The 23,271-nt window shown below is 40.7% G+C and overlaps 1 protein-coding gene across 2 annotated transcripts; it reads right to left on the reverse strand.

Annotated features, from left to right (window-relative positions):
• Positions 1-4,546: 4,546 nt before the first annotated feature.
• Positions 4,547-21,849, reverse strand: LOC107310584. 2 transcript variants are annotated; one of them, XM_015856373.2, is made up of 2 exons: positions 21,695-21,849; positions 4,547-6,369 (listed from the first exon to the last, which is right to left on the reverse strand). In XM_015856373.2, exons 1-2 carry the CDS (start codon positions 21,734-21,736, stop codon positions 5,359-5,361), a joined length of 1,053 nt encoding a protein of 350 aa, XP_015711859.1. In that variant the 5' UTR covers positions 21,737-21,849; the 3' UTR covers positions 4,547-5,358. The 2 variants fall into 2 exon arrangements, with proteins under 2 accessions (XP_015711859.1, XP_015711860.1); XM_015856374.2 differs by lacking the exon at positions 21,695-21,849 and adding an exon at positions 14,846-15,140.
• Positions 21,850-23,271: the final 1,422 nt, after the last annotated feature.

Here is a 23,271-nt window from a genome sequence, read left to right on the forward strand (position 1 = left end):
TCTGTTCTTAATCAGTCCTGGTTGTTGTAAGAGATTGTAAAGATGGCAATAATCACCTCCTGTCTGTGGATATGGAGATTCCTCGAATGAATGCGTGAGTCAGCGTGAGCCCATCACTCAGTTTCCAACATAAGGAAAGGGGAAAACCTTCAATCTGAGCCATCCCTCACTGTGCATTTGATTAATCTCTAGCACAGTGCACTGCTATCAAAACAAATCCCTGTTCAGGCATCTGTCAGGATGTTGGAGAGTATATCTGCAGAGACCTAAAAAACATTATTGCCTCACAAATGTACTTCTAATTGATTCCCAACAATTACAAAACAAAATGAAAAGGCTTGGCCACACCAAGGCCCCATTATCTATATACATCTATCTCAATCTTATTAGACTTTTTTGGATCTCTCTTGCACTGAAAACCTGTCTGAAACTTTCACATGGTGCTTACATTCTGCTTTCTTACTGGGCCAGAAACATTAAAAAGGCTTTTCAGTGCTTCTGCTCTTACTTCCATCCGTAACTAGCAAGAAAATAAGTATGAGAAAGGAAAACAAAGAAAGTTTCGTACCTCTAAGAGACCATGATTTGGATTTGCTTCTGGATTTGGCTGGAGACTCCATACATTCTTATTTTAATGGAACCATTTTCAGGTTCTTCTACTATGATGAATTTCTGGAGACAGATGACCTCTTTGCAGTCTGCCTGGGGTAGAAGCCCGTGTACTCAAGAAACAGAGTTAAAAGTACATTCTGCTAATGGTTTTCCAGCATTTCTCCTTTTATTGACATTTCTGCTATAATTGTCTGAAAGCATGTCACCCCAGGGCCTCAGTGAATATTCAGAGGAAATGATTATGTTTAAAATCATGTCTCTAACAAACTGAAAATTAAGGCAACCTGTTGGTACAAAAGGCCTGAGAGCATTAGCACATTGATCCCAACAGCAAACTCAGTGCCAGCTCATTTCTGAAGTTGCAGAGCTGTTTTCTATGAGTTTAATGTGCCCAGGTTATGTGATCAGGAAAAATCAGAGCCAGTAATTGCTCTCTCCCAGCCTCACCTTAACAGATAGAGATACTGGTTTACAATAACACAGCTTTCCCTACTACTGCTAATTGCTCTTTTGGAAAAGACTCTACTCTTCATTAAACTCCAAATCACATAGTACTACCTCAGTGAGGAGCTACAAGATATGGTTTAGTGGTTTGCTGTAGCTATGGTAATGGGAGGATGGTTGGACTAGATGAACTTGTAGGTCCTTTCCAACCTTGTGATTCTATGATCCTATGACTGTGAAAACTTCTTCCCCATGTTACAACCAAGAGAAGTGCACAAAGTCTAGTGCAGAGCCTTTAGTGTATTATTTCTGGCTCCAGAGTTGTACATAGTGCTAGACACAGTTTCGCACTGTGATTCTTAGATATCATGGGTACCATAGAAATCTCAGAAAAGCCTGAGTAAGGGACCTCAGAGATCATCCAGTCCAACCTATCATCATAAATATTAGGCCTGGACAAACTTGTCTAACACCTTGTCCAGATGAACCTTATAGATCTCAGTTGTTGTTGAATCCATTACATCCTCCTTATCTTCACAATTTGAGGAGCTGTGAGACGAAGAGGTAGAGAAAAGTTTACAGTTAATTGAAATTGAAATCAGATTGAGGACAGTCTCTGGGGAGTGCTTCTTTCACACAGTCTTCCAACCACTCTGCCCTGAGCCTTTAGCATTGCCCTTTGTAGAGCCTTCCTACCTCCAGGCAGATTGACACTTTCTCCTAACTTGGAGTCATAGAGATTCTCTTTTCTGTTATGGAAAATGTGTGTCTATCATCATATTTCCTTCTGAATAGATTTTAAAAATCTAGAAGAACAGAAAGATTTGAAAAGGAGAGAGCATTATATTCCCTAGCCTGCTTTTCTAGTGAATACTGGATGAACATTTCTAAACTAAAGATGCAATTATTCTTCAGTATAAGTTTAAGGATAGAGCCCAGATTTTTCAAGAGTTAATTTCAAGTCACTGTGTTCTTTAGCACTTTGATACAGCACTTTATTGCCCTCAGAGTATAGTTTAGATACACTTTAACATGACAAAAGTACAGTCAGTCACCAAAATGGATGTGTTCATCCCTGTCCTTGACTTCTTCATGCTGACTTAAGCGCTGCTAAAGTCATTCAGTGAATCAACACTGGGACAGATCCCAGTTGAAAAGTCATCATTTTGACAAATTTACTATGTTAAATTTCCTGTTCCAGATCACAACACCACTGTTTGAGAAGCACTGCCAGCAGAAAGCAGTGGTAGGAAGGCCTAACCAGCACCAGGAGCAAGGGCAGCATGCATTTATAGGGGATAAAAGAGACTGCAGCTTTGGGTGAAATGGTGCACCCAATTCTCCTTCTCACGCATCCAAAACACAGCTTGTCACTGCAGCCACAGGCCAAAACTGGGCCCTCCTGGTCCTTTTCAGTCTCACCATTTTACATCTTTAAAGCAATACTGTGTCACTTGTTTGTGGACACAATTTTGCATTTATTTGCACTAAAAGAGGCATGTAAAGGAACAAAGCAAGTTCACCAGAACAGGTTACCCAAGGAGGTGGTGAATGCGCCATCCCTGGAAGTATTCAAGGCCAGCCTGGATGTGGCTCTGGGCTGCCTGGTCTGGTGGTTGACAACCCTGCACATAGCAGGGGTTTGAAACTGGATGATCACTGTGGTCCTTTTCAACCCAGGGCATTCCGTGATTTTATGATTTTCATGTATGTAATGGCCTTCCCACAGCTCCAGCATACTTCATGTTATTCATTCTAAATGAGTTGTCAATACATTTCTGAGGCAGGAGTCCCATTTGGAGGGCCTAAAATATACACTTGAGGAACCTTCTCACATCACGTTTTCAGGCCTTAGTGAAGGGGAGCACCTTCTCAAGTGAGCCAGGCCAAAATCAAGAACTCATTTGTTCCATCAAGCTGCTCTATTGCCTCTTCTGTCAAAAACAAATTTTAGTAACAATGATCACTGGAGACCACATTCAACATTTGAAACACCACTTTGCTCAGAACTGATGAGATGCAACCAAAACACATTGAGATTGCAGTTTCATATTCACCATTAAGTAGGTGCATTGAGTCAGAGGTGCAGCTGCATTTATAAGCAAAGTGACTATTTCTTCCTCTGGCCCAGACATCATGAGGAACACATCTTCCTGCATTCCTTTTCTCTGGCTTAGCATCTGGTTTTAATTTCTTACCTTCTGTTAACAGGTCAGATGGCCTCTTCATATATTTTCTACCATACCTCTACTTCTGTTCTCTCACTTGTTTTTTTCAGTCATTCTTGTATTGACTCTTACTGCATTAGAGAGGCTTACTGTGGGTTCTCTGACCCCCTGTTCTCAATATTGAAGCTATTTTGCACAGCACAAGTGCTTAGAGAGTTTGCAACTATCAATTGCTAAGCAACTCTTTGCCTTAAGATATCTCCTTTTCTTATAAGACACTTTGCCTTTAGGTCTGCTTCTAATTAATTAATTCCTGTTGCCTGAATTCAAGCGCTTGCTGTCTATGTAGCTCGGTGGAAAGGTCTGGGTATTAGAGAAAAGCAAACTTATTCCATCTGATTTGTAAATGCATCACATAATGAAGAACAGAAATCTATCCGTGGGGTAACAGATAGAGTTCATGAAATATTTGGAAGAACCTGCCACCAGGCAATTGATAATGTAAAATGGATTGAACCATAGCAGTCCCAAAACAAAGAAAGACCAAAAAGGGCAAAGCAAGGAAGTAAGAGCAGCAAAAAGGTGCAAGGTTAAATCTTCATTTTCCATCAGAAAGAGATTCTCAGGAATCATAGAAACATAGAACATCCTCAGCCAGAAGTTACCCCTAATGTTCAGGTCCTGGCTCAACATGGGACCACCCCAAAATTAAACCACATATCTAAGAATGAATTCCTGGAGCACCTCTAGTTGCTGTGTTTTCCCTTAACTAAGTGAACAATCAGGGTACCTATTCATAAATTAAAAACTACCTACAATCTTTTGCAGTTTCTGGCATGGCTGTAATGCAGAAAATTACTTGACTGTCTCTTTCACTCTAACTTTGACTGTCTTTATTATCTACACATTAGAAAGGAAAAAAAGACAACAGAAGGCTCACTTCATTTGTACAGCTAAGATACTTTGTTCTTCTTTTCTTCCACCAATTCTAGCACATTTAAAAACTGAGTTCTGTTTTTTCTAGTCCTCATATATAACTTCTGATTTAATATATATATATATATCCATGCCTTTTTGCTAACTTCTGAAATTTTCTGATAGGTATTGCCATTTGTTTTTTTTGATGAAAATGTAAAAAATGTCAGACAGCTGTTTAATACAAGACTGCAAAAATATAAGAACTGCATATTTCTTTCTTCACCAGGAAACTGGGCAATAACAAGCAGAGATGTGTCTGAAGAAATCAAGGAGACTCAGACATCTATTAGATAAGATTCATCTAATTTTTTGACACCATCTATAAGACAATGAAGAAGAATCAGTACAAAGTGAAAAATTACTTTTATTGCGTATTTTTGTACTAGATAATGATTACATGAATAGTAGTCCTCTAACAGCATAACTGAGAGACGCACTGTAAAATATAAGAAACTATGTAAGAAAAGGTGGACAGGTGGAATGACATTACAGATCATCTACCCCTCCTTGTATATGAGTGAAGGATTAGCTCTTCTGAAATGTTTGTCTAATGTATTATTTAAATTTGCAAAGACAAAGATTCCTATCTCTGTAAACAGCATAGTTCACTGTTTATTGTCTTTAAATTATTTCTCCTTTTCTAACTCATATGTCTTTTTCTAAACTTTAATCAAATTACTTTTTTGTCCTGCCCACAATGGATAGGAAGAACATTTTCAGTCTTTCCTTCTTGTCTTCAACAAACTTGCCACAACACAGGAGGACAAGGAAAATACAGAAAACAGAGAAAATAGTGCTATTTCTTTCAGTCTTATACCAGACAGAATAATTTCTAAGATCCTGCTTTTCTCTGGGCACTTCCACTCAATCCACAACTGGATTTTCCCTGCATAGTTGACAGCTGATTTGCAGTCCACGCTGAACTCAGGACTTTAGCTGGAACATTTCTAATACTGAACAGAGTAGGAGGATATTTACTACTTCTGTGCATCTCAGAATATGGAAACATTCAACAATTTCAACTTCTTTTCACACTGTGCTCCACTAATGTCTGTAGATATTCTTCTGAAGAATTCTATCTAGAAAGTCAGTCTAGAGCACTTTGTTGAATATCTGTTGTATCTAAATCTCCTGTGCATGACCTGGCGCATGATATTCAGTCTTCATCCACCTGGATGATGTCTCCTAAGGCCATCCTTCGAGTAGACTGCCTCTTTTCAAAAGAAGCTTCGTCTGCTTCCTCTTGCTGTGCTCCTCTTTCTTTCTGCTTTTTGGCCACATTCTCAATTAGCTTGCTTGCATCACTGAGGGTTTTTTGTGTTCGCTGAACTGCAGATTTCTTCTTCCCTTCTCCCACACTTGAATCCAAAACCTTTAAGGGTTTGGCTTTCCCCTGGTCTTCCTGCTGCTCTTTCACGTGCCTTACTCTGAATCGGCGTCGACAGTTGTTCTGGCAAGGATCAGGGGTACTGTCAGGGTTGTTAGAGTCTTCATGTACATCCACCTGGAGAACGGGAATTGATGGCTTATGAAGTGTCCTGGGAGCATCTTCAAAACCTGGTTGCTTAGTCAATTTTGAGCCTGTCTCTTGAGGCAAAATAACTTGAATTTCTCCCAGGGGCTTGCCGCTCTTAGGGGGATCATCTTTATTTTCCATAGCAGCCTTCTCACTCAGCTTTATCTTATGAAGGTTTTCCAGCTCCCCCTGGGCCAGATTCTTCACCCTTTTTACATGGGGTTCATTGCTAATGGAGCTAATAGAAGTCAGCTTCTGAGCAGCCATTTGAGCTTCTCTCTGGATGCTCATAATCTTTTGGAGCTGGGCTTCTTTCACTTCCACAGGGATCTCCAGAGGAGCCAACTTCACTGGCCTCTTCAGGGTAACATTCTCTGTGCTATATGATTCATTTGCACGGTGCAGGCTGGGAGACAAAGACCCCTCTCTCTTTCCCTTTTCTGGCCACAATTTTTTATCTCCCTGGGCTGTCTTCTTCTCTGACATCCTGGGTGAAGGAGGATGTATACCAGGGTTTTTGTGTTCACTTCCTGGCTTCTCTTTTGGCAGGATAAGTGTAGGATTCTTGTTGGGCTGCAGGTTCACAATGGTAACTTCACTGACATTGCAGTTATACCTGGGCATCAGCTTTTCCTCGGCCATTGGAGCACCCTTAAAGAAAGCAAATAGATACAGTATTCAATATCATACATCACATTAATGGTCTGTTAGCTTTTTATATAATATTTGAGAGTCTGGAAAGAGTTCAATCTTGGTCCCTTGAAGTGTACTCATATTTACAAGCACTGAGCTATGCGCTCCATGGTTTGACATAACCCCAACTACTCTATAAAGAGGGTGCCATGTGTGGAGACTTGACAAGTTATTGTTGTCCCATATATAGAGCGTCCTTTCTAAGCAATGGGAAGCACCAGTCCGTATGCTGTGATCACCAACTTAAAGAAAGACCTCCAAGACACATGGAAAGTAACATTTTAACCAGAGCATTAATGTTAGATTGGAGGAGCTCCCAGCTGAGGATCAGGTGCACATCTTTCCCTTCTTCCTCTGACATGCTGAGAGATGGGCATTTCTAAGAAGTGTGACCACTCATCTCACTCCTGTGCTTAAAGACACACGTGCTTTGAAAGGACTTTACCTCAGGAAAGTGCCTTGGTTTCCCCTCAAACTCTGCCTAATTTCACAAGGTGCTTTTCTCTAAGGGACAGACACTTAAGCCAGTGGTGATTTTGCTAGTGTCAGTAGAAGAAAAATCGAAATGTGTCTAAAAAGGGCTCTTCATACCCTTGGTGTTACTCAGTATCCAGTGTACAAGTGACACGCTAACTAAAATAATTACTAAATGGGAAACTTGAGGAACCTGAAGCTCATTTCTTGTCTTTGTTCAGAGGAACTTTATGTCATGGTTAGGAAAAGGTCCTGATTATCATCAGTAATATAAGCATCTCACTGGAAAAAGAGATTTGCCATTGAGTTTTCTAGTACTATGTAAACAATGAAGGGCTCATGGGTGGCAAGAGAAGGTGAGTTTGTTACTGTTTCTGCCCATATTAGTAAGCCCTCCTCTCTTAGGTCCTTTCTCCGTTCTCTGTATCTTTAACTGACTACACATTTATTTGGGCAGTCATGTGCAATATTCTTGGCTGTAGCTGGGATCTCTAGACTCAATTATCATAAAGATAACTTACTAAATGATAGCATTAATTTGTTCTTCCTCTGGTGAACAGAGGAGTACACAAGCTATTTTACTTCATAGTTCCTCTCATTTCTCATATCAATTTCTGTATTGGTAATTTCTGTTCACTGATACTATTGGGATTTTATTTTTTTTTAAGTACCTGGGCTTAGTATCATTATAAATAAAATAATACATTTCTTGCTCTTCCCCTATCTTGCTGTGTTCCAAGAAAGCAATTAAGGCTGCCTACTGCTCTGTAAAAGTAAAGTGAAATACAATAAACCTAAATAAAATCTTGCCTTAAAATTTGGGCACATAAACCAATGAGACAGAATGAAAGCTCCAACGCACAGTGAAGTATGGGAATGGAAAAGAAGAAAAGGTAAACAATATACTACCTCCAAATGATTATGCTTTAAAAGTTCTGGGTTGAAAAGCCTTTTACCTGCCTTCGAAAAGGGTCATCTAAAACCTTGCCAGCTATTTAAGCCTAGAGACCAACCTACCTAGACATTGCCTCTTTCTGTCTGTGAACAATCTTTGTTTTAAGATACTGTCTTGGTTTTGACTGAGATAATTTTCTTCCTGGTAGCTGGTATGGTGCTGTGTTGTGGTTTTAGGTTGAGAATAATGTTGATAACACACTGATATTTAAATGCTGTTGAGCAGTTCTCACACAAAGACAAGGTCTTTTTTGCCTCTCATACTGCCCTGCCACTGGGGGCTGGGAGCTAGGAGTGGGCTGGGAGCCTGGAGGGAAAATAACCAAAATGGGTGACCCAGACTGATCCCAACAGGATACCCCATACTATATGGCATTATGCTGAGCAATAGAACTATGGGAGTTGGCCAAGAGGCTGCTTCTGCTTGGGGACTGGCTGGGCATCAGTCAGCAGGTGGTGAGCAATTGCATTGTGCATCACTTGTTTTGTGTCTTCTCTTCTTGTTATTATTATTTTCCATTCTATTTCTGTCACTTTAAATTGCCTTCATGTCATCTTGTGAGTTTTACACATTTTCACAATTCTCTCATCCACTGGGCAAGGAATTGAGCACATGGGTGTATGGTGCTGAGCTGCCTAACATGTTAAATCACAACAGATAGTTTTGGAAGAGGAAAAATTAGCTGTGCTAAGAAGGCTTGGGGAAAATTTGCATACAATCTAAATCCTACTGGACTCTTAATGTCAATGCACTTAAAATCTGTCCAAGGCTAATGGACAAGATAAACTGTGTCTTCTGTTACCGTGCACACATTACTCAATACCTTCTCAAAATGTCCATCTGCTATTTGTATGCTCCTACATAAATTTTAATTAAGTAATTGGCCCAATCTTGTGTAGGTAATTGCTATGTGCCCCAAACTCCCTTTGCAGTCAGTAAGAGACCCATACAAAGAATGACCGCTTCAAGCTCTCAGGATCAAAGTATTATGATAGTGGTATTATCAAAGGGACCACGAGTCTTTATTTAGCAACCACAACCTTTATGTAATTTAGGGACTTTCCTCCCTACTCTTGGCTTTCTGATCCTTCTGAAATAAATTGCACAGGAGTGCAGAAAGGCAGAGACAGAAGGGCCTCAGAAAATGGTCAATTAGCATGGAGTGGCTTGAGTTATAAGAAACTTGGTGTCACCCTGTAAACAGGAATCCGTTCATCCTCTGCTTTAGCTAGCTTGACTTAGAGCCCAGACTGGATGGTCCTCAGAGAGAGGTACTTCTACTATTTTTACTTCAGCTTGATTTCAAGAGTCTGCTCATTACAGGGCAATAAACATTTGATTTATATGCAGAAAATAAGATTTGAAAATGAATCTTAAAGAAATCTGGTGCTGTTTTGAAACCTTGCATAATCAAAAGGAGGCAATACTGGGATTGTACTATATACCTCATTACAAGTAAATCATGATTGAAGAGCATCCTTTAAAAAACCCTTTTCTTTAGTTACACTTTTGAAGTTTTCTCTCTTTGCTCCATGAAACCAGATTTATAGCACATTACATTAAAACAAACAAACAAAACAAAGCAAAAATAAATAAATGAATAAAGCCCCAAACCCTAAATCCCAAGCTCTTCCTACATAAGGAAAAGCTTTAATCTCATTGCTACAGGATAATCTGTAGCGATAAGCAGATGTTACACAACTCAGATGATACTTTTCCTCCCCATCATCACATGTATCATCTGATGGCTGCAGTTCAAAGGTGAGGACAAAAATACCTAAGGAAGGAAGTTCGCAGATCAAATCCTTCAGCTTATCTAGCTGAAAGCTTGTCCCCAGAGTGGAGATTTCTGAGTTCAATTCCAAAATAAACACCAGGCCTTCAGCATGCCTCCTTAATTCTCCATGTGATGCCTGAATCTCTGCTATTCAAAAGCCCTCTGGCACGTGGATATCCATTACACATGCTGTCATTCAACAGGAGCAAGAAATGATTCAGTTTAAACATCTAGGAATTAATGTCTTTGCCTCCACTGCAGATCTGCATGTACGGTGAATGGTTTGGGTCATTATGAATGAAACACATAGCAGGAACAGCCAGAAGCCAAGTAGCTCCCAGAAAAGCTCCAAATATCCAGTCTCTTGATACTCCAGCTGTTTTTGGCAGCTGGCATAAGGATCACATGTGCAGTACCAGGGGCATGCACTGCTACATTGTCATTTGCTGCTCTGTGAAAACTTAATAAGACAATGATGTCCGTGAGACAGTGGTTCTAGGACATCGGATGGTTCATCAGTCTGGTGATACTAAAATATAATACTATTTGTAATTAGCAGTACTGAAGACAGTGCTAACATCACAGCTGGTCTAGAGGGAGGTGTCCCTGCCTATAGCAGGGGTGTTGGAACTAGATGACTTTAAGGGAGTCTTCCAACATAAACCGTTCAATGGTTCTATGATTCTATGCCTTTAACCTCAATATAAGCAAGTACCATGGTGGAGTATTTTGTTTTGCCGCAGTTCTCCTTCCACTTTACTTCTTACTATCTTAATATGTAGTCTATACTCCAGCTCAGTATCAGGAGACCCACTTCAAACCCTGTTCCACCACAAGTTGCTTGTGGAACAGCAAGGAAGATGCTTCATCCTTCCGAGTCTGTTTTTTATCTGTAAAATTGATCCGATTCCCTCTCCTAATTCATAGAATCATTATACATATAAGAACACTGCAAGTTACTCAGAAACACTTGAAATGATGTTATGTTAGATCCCAGAATAGGTTCACTTCCAAATAACTTGGTTTTCAGAAAACAAGTGCTTCACAGAAGCTGGCACCTGTTGAATAGCCAAAAATAGAAGCATTCAGAGCTCTGTAATGACTCAAAAACTACAAACAGTAATTCTGTGTGTATGAAATATTTTTCCCTATGAAGTTTTGAACATTTTGTTACATACTATATGGGGAAATGCATTATACAGGTCCTTATCAGAAATTATGTCCTGTAAAGAACTTGCTTTTATATTATGGATTTTATTTAGTAGGTGAGGAAGAGTTTTGAACACAACTTAGTATTTGCAGCCATAAACTTTATGATCTCATAAAACCATATTTAATATTTGTTTAAAAACTGAGGGAGATCCTAAGAGGAATTAAATCATTTCATGTAATTCAGCACTGCCTCATTCCTTTTGATATCACTACTTCTGTAGTTCCTTCCTGAATACAAGAAGAGTCCAGTTTCAGTTTTAGTAAGCCTACAGTAGATTTACCCTTGCAGATACAATTTTCCAATTGTGGACCCTCCAATATATCCCACAGCATAACCTGGCTTTGCTGAAGAAGGTAACTCTGGAAGATTCCTGTAGGGAAGAAGTGGAGCTACAGGACTACAGTCCTGGACTTCTTATTGGTACTCTGACCACAGTTATGACAGTTAAACTAACTTCTCCAACTTCTACATCTAAATGGGGATACAGTTCCTTATTTAGATCGAAACAATGATTTATAAAAAAAATGAACAACACCAGGTTTCTAAATACAGACATAAGACAAAAATAAATGACCTCCTTTTCAATAGCAGTACTGGCTTCATACTTCTTAAATTTGGCCAATTTATGCGTGGATCTATATTGTATCTGAAGATGCAAGTTTCAGCTTCACAAATCTAAGACTTAACTGTCAAAATAAGGAGACTGATATCCCAAAGACCTGAGCACCTGCATTTCCCAGCCCCTGTAACAGGGCTATGAGAAGTGAAGATTTGCACATGCAGTTGGACCCAAGATGGAGAGCCTAGACGTTGCGTGCCTGTGCGACATTAGAGCACTAACATAAATCTCACTGCTGCCACTGGAGTGGAACAAATCACAGCAGTATCACACAGTCACAGAATCACAGGTGTTAGAAGGGACTTCTGGAGATTATCCAGTCCAAAAAGCCTGCTAAAGCAGGTTCCCTAAAGTATGTCGTACAGGAAAGTGTTCAGATGGGTTTTGAATATATTCAGAGAGACTGACTCCCTGACCTCTTGGGACAACCTGTTCCAGTGCTCTGTCACCCTCACAGTAAAGAAACTTCTACTCATGTCTGTATGGAGTTTCCCATGTTCCCATCTATGTCTGCTGCCTCTTGTGCTATTACAGGGTTCCACTGGCAAGAGGCTAACCACATCCTTTTGACTCCCATGATTTAGATATTTGTAAGTGTTGATAAGATCCCACTCGGTCTTCTCTTCTTCAGGCTGAACAGTTCGTTCCAGGTCTCTCAGCCTTTCCTCATAAGGGAGGTGCTCCAGGATTCTCATTATCTTCGTGGCCCTCTGCTGTATTCTTTCTAAGAGATCCCCATCTTTCTTGGGGAGAACTGGAGAGCCTGCAATTGGACCCAGTACTCCAGATGTGACCAGACCTTGACCTGCTGGCCATTCTCTTTCTAATACACCCCAGCATACCTCTCAACCTCTTGGACACGAGCTCACAAGAGCTGTCTCACAGCAAACGTGTTGTCCACCAGCAGATCCTTCTTGCATTACATGTCCACAAAGATAGCAGCACAAGCAGAAGTTGCAGAGACAGAGATTGAACTCTTTCCCTGCCAGTTTTTCTTGATTTTGAGCTTGGCACTGTAAAAACTGGAGAGGTGAAGGTATCTGCTACAGCAGAAACTTCTGTCTGGGAATAAATGTGATATCTTGCCCTTTCCTACAGATAACAGAGGCCAGAACCTTGGAGGCAGTGAAAGCAGCTCTGTAATCCTTCAGTCTGCCTCTTCTCTGAATGCTGCTCATCCATTGCACTCAGAAATGCTCTGGGAGACAAGCATGTATTTCTCAGCTCTCTCTTGTAATGTTTCATTCCAAATAGAATAGAGTAGAACAGAATAGAAAAGCCCTGTCTTCTGAAAAGGAGGTGTCAACAGTGTCATTAACATTTTTCAAATATAATAGGATAGTAAATTAACTTCTTATAAGACAGATCCTCAAGTCCCCATATCCCATTACTTCACATCATTGAGAGGGCATTATTTCTGCCAGTTATCTTTCTTTTTACTTTCTTAGATCAGTTAAGCCCAAAGTGAAAAATTGTCAGGATTATACAGACTGGCAATAAGGGCCTTTGTCTTGGAGATGCCTTTTGACAAGGACATTTTAACAAAAAGAGATCTCATATCAGTATCTTTCTGTTGAAAATTTAAAATCATTTTCTTATCCATTACTACAAGACATTAGCACCTTCACTGGCTGAGATTGTTTCCAGCCCATGCTGACCTCACACTGTAGTTAGGATATGCTCCCAGTGGGAATTTTTAGGTCCATTCTCATCAAACCAGAGGATTCCTTGAAGTAGAAAAGGCTCTGAGAAAGCAATTGTGCACCATTCGTCTAAGGCTCCCTCAATAGGAATGGCAGGTGACCAGTCTGCACCACCTGAAAACAAGTACCTCAGACATTACTTCAGATAGTGGGGTGACTCATCTGTCAGCAGATCCTGTCCTACTTCAGTGACTTTGTGACTTTGGTAACTGCAAGAGAACTGCAAAGGTAAAGGGGAGGAAATACAGACCAGGAAGTTTGCAGCAGAGCCTGTAAAGTAGATCTCATCTCTTTAATGCATAGAACATGTCCTGAATATTTTTTCTACCTATTAGGATGATTTTCATACCCACATTCTGTATCTATTACTCATTTAATACTGTCACTTCACAAATACATTTTTCAAACGTTCCTATTGATCTGTAGGCAGCATTTAGTGTTCTAACTGTAGCAATGTTGCAGCAGAATTACCTGCTAGTCCTGTTAATCCACTGATGCCTTGACAGTGGGCATATTACAAATAGAGCTTCTTTGTACAAAATGATTAAGCATGACCTGAAAGTCCACAGCTTTCCAGTTCCCTGAAAACTTACAATTTCCTTCCTGAATGCTGTAGCATTTAAGGCCAGAAGAGTTAACAACAGTTCATCCTCTCATCCATTAATGGTATGGATGTTAAAAGATTTTGATGTCATTTCTTTTATTCTCAAACCTATTATCTGACTCCTTTTCTCTCTTCAAACAGGGGTTTCTTTGTAGAGCAGTGCAGTGGGTAGGCAGGGGACATAGGAACTGTTACTGCTTTTTCTATGGACTTGCTCCACAACAGTAGTGAAGTCACTGAACATCTCTGTGCCTTACAATCAGGGGATGCCCTTCAGACATTTTGCAATTGGAAGTTTGTTAAACGTGCTGAACTGCTCGAGAAAATCACTATAACCTCTTCCATTTTAAATTTACCTCTAGCCTCAACAAGACGCACTTTGCTTCATTCCATATTACCCAGTGCTCCAAAACTTGGGCAGTGTTTTTCAGCTACTACGCTGTGCTCTGGGAAGGGCTGCATTTCAATGACACACAGATCCCTGAACCATTTGGAGACCACTGTAGGACCTTCCAGATGGTAGGCAGAGTGCATTAATCTATGTCATGAAAATTTAATTCATATGAAGGTAATAAATTGTTTATGTATAAAATAGGCAGGACTAATACATTAGCATGCAGGATTGAATCGCACCAGGATGCAGGCGCACACACAGCTCACAGTGAACTCAGTTTTTTGGCTGCTAGAACAAGAAGTAATTGAGCAGAATTATTAAGTGCAGATATGCTGTTTGGATAGAATATGCCAACACACTAGCTACTGCACTGTTAAAACAACCCACCCCTCTCCATAGTAAATCTAGTTCAATCATAAGAAAACAGCCATGATTTAAGAGAGAGAGAAAAAAAACCCACCATGTAACAGCATGGGCTTGCTGCTACATTTGCATTGACGTCAGAGCAAACAAGATTAAATGAAAGCAAGCACAGCTACAGAAATGTGACCTTAAATACAGTCCCAGAGTTGCAAATATTGCCAAAATCTAAGCTGCAACCCCTCCTGGTCTGCTGATGTATCCCCAGAGAGAATGTCTTCAAGAAGCAACTGAAGATCCCTGTGGCAGCTTGGCATGGTGGGAACTTCACTCACCTTTGAGGAAAGGGCTTGTTACCATGGAAGGGAGTCAGGATGTGGCAGAAAGGGTCACAGTCCTGTTGGTGTGATTCTACACAAGGAATCATTGAGGCTGGAAAATCTGCAGTGACCTCTTAGATGCCATTAGCTCTGCTGGGGCTGCTTTGGCCACCACCTCATCCAGGATTACAAAAAAGACAAAAACAAAAAAGGCTTGATCTCATTTTCCCAGTTACTCACTTTCGTTAACTTTGCTTATTGAAGCCCTGACCCTTTTGAGTTCCACTCTCAGAAGGCCCAGGCCACATAGATAACCAGGCCATTGGGAACAAAGATTAATGGCACTTTCAAATAGCTAAGAACAATTGCAGCTAAAAATCTGTTACCATAGGAGCAAAGCCCATTCAAGTCTGTCCATTCATGTCTACCCATTCAAATGCTGCGTGATTACACAGTGACATTGCCAAAATCTGTACCGATGCACACTGAACAGAAAACAAAGGAAAATAACCACAAGCAAGAAAAGCACTTTCTCTGGCAAGAGAACATCACTGAGAAAAAAAAAAAAAAAGAAGAAGAAAAAATTACAGCAGAGCAAATAGAATAATGGAATCACGGAATCACGGAATCATGGATCATGGATCCATTTGAGTTGAAAGGAACCTTCAAAGATCATCTAGTCTAACTCTCCTACAAGGGACAGGGACATCTACATCTAGATTAGATTGCTCTGTTAGATATGATCCCAAACTTACCAGAAATTGTGACCTAACCTGAATGAACGTATTTCACTTGACTTGCTGCCAGCCATCATTTAAACCTCTCAAAGCCAGGCTAGACTGGGGTGGAAATAATAGAAGGACTTCACAGTGTTTCAATGGAGGGACTTATTTCTCTCTACATATACTGTAAAACAGATTCCATCTTGGATCTAACAGTGTTCGTAAATATCCATCTGTTCAAGTGGAATCAATCAGAATAGCAATTTCAGACTATGTTTGGAAAACATAATTCAAACACAAAGGTGCCTCTTCATTCATGTCTGTCTATAGGGATGTTTTGTAATGGTTAAAGCATATGAGAGAGCTATGGCAGACAAGTCACACTATAATACCTTTGCGAACCAATTTGTCTCAGCTAAAGAAGTCTTGAAAAACTTTCATTGTGAATTACTGGGAATTAAATTCTTATCCAAGTGGCACACTCAGGATTCCAACCAGATGCTCCTGTTATACAGTCACAGTATGAGGACAAGCATTGTGCTCTGAGATGCTAAAATCCCCTTCAGAATTTTTGTGGCATACAAAGCTCATGGGAGCTTCATGTCCTTCTCTTTTTTCAGGCTCAGCATTCAGCCAATATTTCTGGGAAGGACAGGAACATTTAAGAGCCTTTGGGTCCAGATTTCGGGATCATCTTCCAGTTTCTAATGCCTTTATGTAGAAAGGTGTTTTTTTACCCATGCAGAATTTTGAGTGCAAAATTCTCTGAGGAGATATGTTGCCCTGCTTGTAGTTGTTGGTTCAAAAAACAAGAACATGTCTCTAATAAAACTGTACCAAGCACTTTTCCCCAATCCTTAGGAGCTCAAGATGCTAAGCACTATTATGTTACTGAGCTTATTACTAAAAGGTCATTTAAGGGTCGGTGAATTCTGCACTGCATTTCTGCTGTCCTCTCTTTGGCATACGGTACAGTAATGTTGCAGCAGGCCCTGTTTCAATAACTTGGTGTAATTCTTACTTGTCAGTGAGCACTCGAATTCAAATGTACTTGAAAGAAGGAGCTCTTTTCATTTCAATGTGGACTTTTGGCATTTGCTCCTAGCTGCCAGCTTCCTGGGAACTGTGAGGCCTTTACTCACCTCCATACATTTTTTTTTCCCTTTTTCTGCTTTTTTTATTTTTATTTTTAAACTTGTGGTAATGGCTTTGCACTCAAGAGTTAGGATGGAAAAGAAAATAGGTATTCTCCTGAGAGTTAAAGACATTTCACCACAAGTAACTGAAGCCTGTATGAATAGCAGCTTTCCAGCATCATGACAGGAAGAAGGCAGCCCTGTGCTTCTTCAGGAAATCACAAAGTCACAGAATCAAGGAATCATAAGGGATGGAATTGACCTCTGGAGATCATCTAATCCAACCTTCCTGGCAACTCAGGTTCCCATTGCACAGGAAAATGTCCAGGAGGTTTTTGAATATCTCCAGAGAAGGAGACTCCATGACTTCTCAGGGCAGCCTGTTCCAGTGCTCTGTCATTCCCATAGGATAGAAGATTTTCCTCATATCAATGTGGAACTTTCTATCTTCCAATTTGTGTCCATTTCCCCAGCTGTTCTGCCACTGAGTACCACTATAAAGAGTCTGGCTCCATCCATCCACTTGATTCCTATCCTTGAGTCGTATCTCACTGATGAGATGCCCCCTCATTCTTCTCTTCTTGAAGCCGAACAATCCCAGGTCTCTCAGCCTTTCCTCAGAGAGATGCTCCAGGCCCTTCATCGTCTTTGTGGCTCTCCATGGATTCTCTCTAGAAACTGTCTGTCTTTCTTGAATGGAGGAGCCCAGATGTGGAGCCACCAGGGCAGATTAGAGTGGGAGGACCATCTCTCTCGACCTGCAAGTCACACTTTTTAATACATCCCAGGGTACCATTGTCCTTCTTGGCCACAATTACACGCTGCTGGCTCATGGTTAGATGTTGCTCTTTAGTGAATTCACAAGCTTTTATCCTGATACCTGACTTGCCAGTTATGGATATAAGTCTAGTTCTTCTGTAGAGGATGGTTTGCAGCTACAGAGTATGTGTCACAAGCTTCTCCAGTACGCTCTATGCCTCTAGTCAAGTTCATTATATTATCAAAGACCTTCCCAATACAAGATTGTTCTGCACTGAGGTGTGTAGCACAGCACTCAGAAATTCTGTGCTCAGTGGGAATCTTTCCATCACTTTGGTGGGTGCTTGAACTAATTCAACAAGTTCCTTAGAGTCACCAGAAGGCAATATGTATGTGGTAATGCACAGACAGGCCCTGGAAAATTCCTACAGGTCCTAAAGGACCTTGATCGTAAACCATTTGCTCTCAGTGAAAGCACTCCCCTTGATTTCAACAGAGGCAGAACATTTTTTAGTAAACCCACCACAATTGTGGGTTTACCCACCACTACTTGTCCTGTTTATCATGTATTTGCAGCCTCCCAGTGATATCCCTCCTGGGCATTGGGCAAGCCTTGTGACTAAGGATCTAATGGTGGCACACAAAGGTCACTGCATACATGAAAATGGTTCCATCAAATTTCCTTTAGTAGAAAAGTGTGAATATAGAACCTACCTCCTTTCTGAATTTCATGGAAGGCTTTAAAATAAGTTGCTTTTCCTGAGCTTCTGGAAAGCTGGTGTTTTCCACATTAAGTAGAATTGCACCCTTGGTATCAGTAGAACTGAGCTCTGGGCTCTGTCAAAAGCACCTCTGACAATTTTAAGTTTGGTATAAAGAAATCCCACCACTAATTATATCTCCCAAAGACCCTAGACCACCCATATATTTGCTCCTAGAATGCTATCTCCATCTGCAAGTCTTCTCAAAACCTTGCTCTGTCTCACCAGAGTTTCCTGATCCCTGCAATTCACTCATGAAGGAGGCAGTTTCTCTCCCCACATGAGATATGGGAAGACTTTTTTCCCTGGCAAGGGATGCAGTTGGCTGCCTTAGCCATCAGATGGATGTGTCTTGGAACTTCCAAATTTCTGTGTCCTTGTTACTTACTCCAGTTTAACAGCCTACTACCTTACCTTGTCAGAGTGCTTTGAAAGGCAAATCCTATCAGAGCATAATAGGGAGGGAAGTTAAAGCTATTAGTACATAGCACTTTCTTAACAGGTCATAAGTCATAAGTGCTCTCTAATCAGCATCATCTCCATTTTCTTTCTTTTCTCAGCATCTAGAATAATAACTAAATATCAGCTCCTCCAGAGGGTTTTAGGTGTTAATGAGGTACCCAGTAAGTAATGCATATAGGCACAAATATGTGTGAACAGGCATTGCAGGGCCTTGACTGTGGAGGTGCAGTGGCTGCTGGTTCCCCATCTCTAGGAACATCTTTAAGTGAAGGTCTCCACACTAAACAGAGTTATCCGCTGTCTGTCCTTCTCAGCAGCTTTGCTTCCAGCAGAAAAAAATACAGAGGCATGGAAGAACCTAGCATGACTCAGGTAGGCACATCACACCTACTACAAAGAAGTTTCACTGAAGCAAGTGATAGAGTCACCATCCCTGGAGGTTTTCAGGAAACATGCAGATGTAGCAATGAGGGGCATGGTTTAGTGGGCATGGGGGTGATGGGTCAACGGTTGGACTTAGATCTTAGTGTTTTTTCCAACCTTAATGATTCTAGGATTCTGTGATTCTAAGTTTTTGTTATGCTCTGGTCAGGTATCAGCAAGAAGAGTCCTAGTGCTGTTCTTGACTCCTCCATGGCCCTGATTAATATTCATAGTTGGATTCCTCATCTGTCTTCTTAAATGGTTTACTTCAAGTCTGAACTATTACACATTTCCTATCCAGTTTAAGTGACCATACTGTCTATACATACAATTTGGCAACTGGACACTATGCACTTGTTTCTTGGATAGGACAATTGGTAAGATATAGGTCTATGTCTTATCACCCTCTATAAAGCTCCAGCTCAGGGCTGTTTTTAAGCATTTCCTTCCCAGAAGGGGTGAAGGAATTAAAGAGGATACAAACAGATGACTGGCACCTTTTTAGATGATCTTTAGCTATTTCGGAGCAAGGAATAGCACCTTGTGTACTGGAGATTTGTATAAACTGTACGGTGAATACCCAGGGCTTTTACTTTCTCTTGCACTTACAGATCAAAATTATGCTTAAGCTGCACATATGAGTTTTGAATTATGACAAATCAAGTCTTCCTAGTGTGCTGCAAGCCATTTGTTCCAGTCTCTCATTGCAATCTCTCATTGCAGTTTCCAGAAAATTATAGGGAATCAACAGAAATCTCAGCTCAACCAAGTGCTCTGTCTAAGGAGAAAAGTAAAATCAACTACTCTTAGTGTGGTTCCTGCATGGAAAGAGGACTAAGTAAACATATCCATAGCCTTAAGGGTAACATCAAATCATCCTGTCATAAAACCAAGATACTGATCGGAAAGTGTGTTGTTCTTGTTTAATGTTTGTTTGCTTCTGTCAGGGACTTGTAGGGAAATGTTCCCAGAACACTGCAGTCATTTCTATGCTGTGACAACGGCAGAAAAGTTGGCCTCACAGTGTGACTGAGGCACAACCAGTCTGTTCTGGACTCATCCAAGAAGCCATACAGTACCGCACACCTGCAAAGTCACTGATCTGCACAGTACGTCTCACAGCATGGCCCTGAAGATTTCTTCATCCTAATGAGCTGTAAAAAGTTTGCAATGCTTAGGAAGAGAATGTGCCCTGCACTCTGTGCTACACATAGTTTCTCTCTCAGCATCATACCTCTTGCCTTTCCATATTTTTGTGTGCTGTTCCAGGATTTTATAGCACCAACATGTTAGGAAAGCATCACGACTAGCATCTCTAGTAGCAGAATAGAAATATCAGCTTTCTCACATTATTCCATCAGGCATCTGAAGTGCTTTCCTCATTTGAAAGACTACCCACTAAAAACTAAGCTTACAGATTCTGTGAGCCTGATATCCTTCCTTTGGACTTTTCCCCATAGCCTTAACATATAGGAATAAGACCAGCAGTCTCATCTATTTTCCATTAATTGTCTTGTTCAATCCTTCAGTCTTGGAGATCTCCTTAAGGAAATTAGGCAAATCAGGCTTAAATTTCTCCTGGAACCTTTCCCCAGCAATGAAAAGCTGATGGTGGTTGTTATTTTGTATCTTGGCTTTAGAGCTCCTTATGTGACTGGATAAACGAGTCTATTTTAGTAGTAGTGATTTTCTAATCTATCAGAAGACACAAGGGATTTCAAACAGAGAAGGCAAATTTTTCAGGAAAAGCTATAAACATGCTTTATGTTTAGACAGAATTCTAAGAAACGTAGTAAGAAGGGATGTAAAAAGGTTTTACTGCTGTCTAATTTTGTAGAGGCCTCCAGAGTTTGTCACCCATCCTAGAAGACTGATTAGGAAAAACAGACACTGTTGGAGATGCAGCAGCACTGGGGGGAAATGCTTCATTTCCATTCACATCTACAGGCTTTTTCCACTAAAACTGACAGTAAGTGGCTCTTCAGAGGAAAATTGCAAAGACCAAATGGGAATGTTACAAAACTGAAAATGGTCCCCACAGATGAAGGTATCTGTATAGCATAGATGTTCTGTTTCAAACTGTGTGAAATAGTCACCCTGCTAGCAACGGCTAGAAGAACTGAGATGACTGCAAGTTTATTTGGTGTCTTTTGCCAGATTTACTTTCAATTTTTACATGCTCCATAGATCACTGTTTCGTTTTTACAACCCCCGTTAAATATCTTGAAATACATCTCTTCTAGAAATTGTTCGGTCTCAGCCAGTCTTTTAAATAGATGCTTCCACAAGGAAAGATTTGGAGCCAGTTCTTGCTGAACAGTTCATTGTTTCTAATCTTTCCATTGTCATTACTATGACAATCAAGTGCCTGTGCAAAGCCTCGACTAGAAAACATCTTTTTTTATTTGATTAGCTCCCAAGTTTGGTCTTATTAATAGCCTCATTCCACCTGTGCTCCGCATCGATTTCTCTGTTTAGCATTAGCTCGTGGCTTGTTCTCAGCTTCCTCAGAGTAACATTTTCAAACATAAAACTTTCTATCCATTTCACTAAGCAGACCCCGGATACAATCAATTAAAAGCCAACATCTCCCACACTTACCAGCCGGCCTGGCAGTTCTTGCTTTGCTCGTTGTTTTATCATTCCTGAGAAGGATCTTCTCCTATGAGATCTGGATACTCTGTGGTGTTCAAGCTGCTCTGGCAGTGTGTGCAGAGAAGAGGTACCTTGTTCACTCAGGAGGACTGAGAGGCTTAAAAGCCCTACAGAGAGATAAGAAGTGGGAGATTAGTGTCAACGTTTCTGTGGTCACGTAGGGAGATGGGTCCTGAGCAGATCCTATGCTCTAAAAAAAACAAAACAATCTAATCCAATCTAAATGTGTTATATTCTTCTTGCTCCATTATAGAGCAATATTCTTACCTCAGTTGAAGTTTTCATCTTAAAGTGAGTTATCTTTCTCTTACTATGCACTTTTTCATCTTTACCTTCTTTTTTAATTCTCCTATGTTCCATACTTGTCATTTACGTTCTCTTTACTCTTTGTACCAGTGCTTATGGCCTTAAAATCTTCATATCGTGCCTGTCCCAAAATTAAGGTGTTTATTCCTACAGTGCTCTCAAATCTGTGTTTCAGCACCTAAGTAGAAATTATCTGATTGCTATCAGGATCACTGATGGGCTTTCTGGGTACACTGAGTTTCTGAAAGCCCTGTCATTTATATTACCTCCAAATCCTGGTGTATGGTAGACTGCTTAAGATCAGTCTAGTACCTTACACTGAGGTTTGTGAAGCAAGAGGCACTTGTCAGCCCACTTGGATGCACTGAATTTATACATTCACTGTACAGAGCAGAATATTATTGTTAAGTTTCAGTCACACTGGAGGTCTTCACAACAGTCCTAAGCCTAGGCCATTGAGACCAATCCCAGCTATGTGTCCAAAGGGAAAAAGAAGAAATTGAGAAACTGAAGCCAAGAGTCAGCCCAGCCTACCAGAGATGGTGACAATACAGGTATGGCTAAACTAGTTTAGTTAGCAGATCCTGTGAGAGTGAACTCTGTGACCAACCACTGAGCAACAGAAGCACTGGATACCTTGAAACTGCAAAGCGAAAAGTGGGAACAGAAGATCTATGCTTTGTCTCCAATGCAACACCAAAGCTGCTGTCTTAAGCTAAAGTTAGCAGCCTCTTAGGATCTGGCTTCCTCTAATTGCATCCTATGAAGTTAGTCCCTACCAGCAGCCCTTTTGGAGGCACTAGGTGAAGCTGTAATGTGCAAGTCCTCATTGTTAGCTGGTAGCATGAAAATGAGCGTGTGGGTTTAGGCTTGTTCCTTCCAGCAACAACATCATGTAATTTTTGTCTGTCTGTTTGCAGATGCTTAGCTGCCATGCAGTCTCACTTATTCCTAGCCCTGCTTCAGTGTTTCCTTCCTGTGTCCTACCAACCGCAACTTTTGCTATTCTGTAATATAGCCCCATAGTGAGGCCATCAGAATTACCTCACACCCTGGTCTGTGCAGTGTAGCACCCACAAGTATTTTTTTAAGAGAAAAGCCTAATTTCCAGACTTTTTCATCTTTTCCATGGATTCTTGATTGGAGAAGACGCAGATGTTTCCCATTCGGCCAATGCCAACACATCCACTGACAGATGCTTGGCAGTATCAGTGCTT

Source organism: Coturnix japonica, chromosome 2, assembly GCF_001577835.2.
Source record: "Coturnix japonica isolate 7356 chromosome 2, Coturnix japonica 2.1, whole genome shotgun sequence".
NCBI lineage: Eukaryota > Metazoa > Chordata > Aves > Galliformes > Phasianidae > Coturnix > Coturnix japonica.

Excerpts from the sequence above, each read along its gene's own strand:
- LOC107310584 (XM_015856373.2), bottom strand. The coding sequence starts at position 21,736 with ATGATAAAACAACGAGCAAAGCAAGAACTGCCAGGCCGGCTG. Across the intron at positions 6,370-21,694 it reads AAGAACTGCCAGGCCGGCTG|GGTGCTCCAATGGCCGAGGA; the intron begins GTAAGTGTGGGA and ends GCTTTCTTTAAG.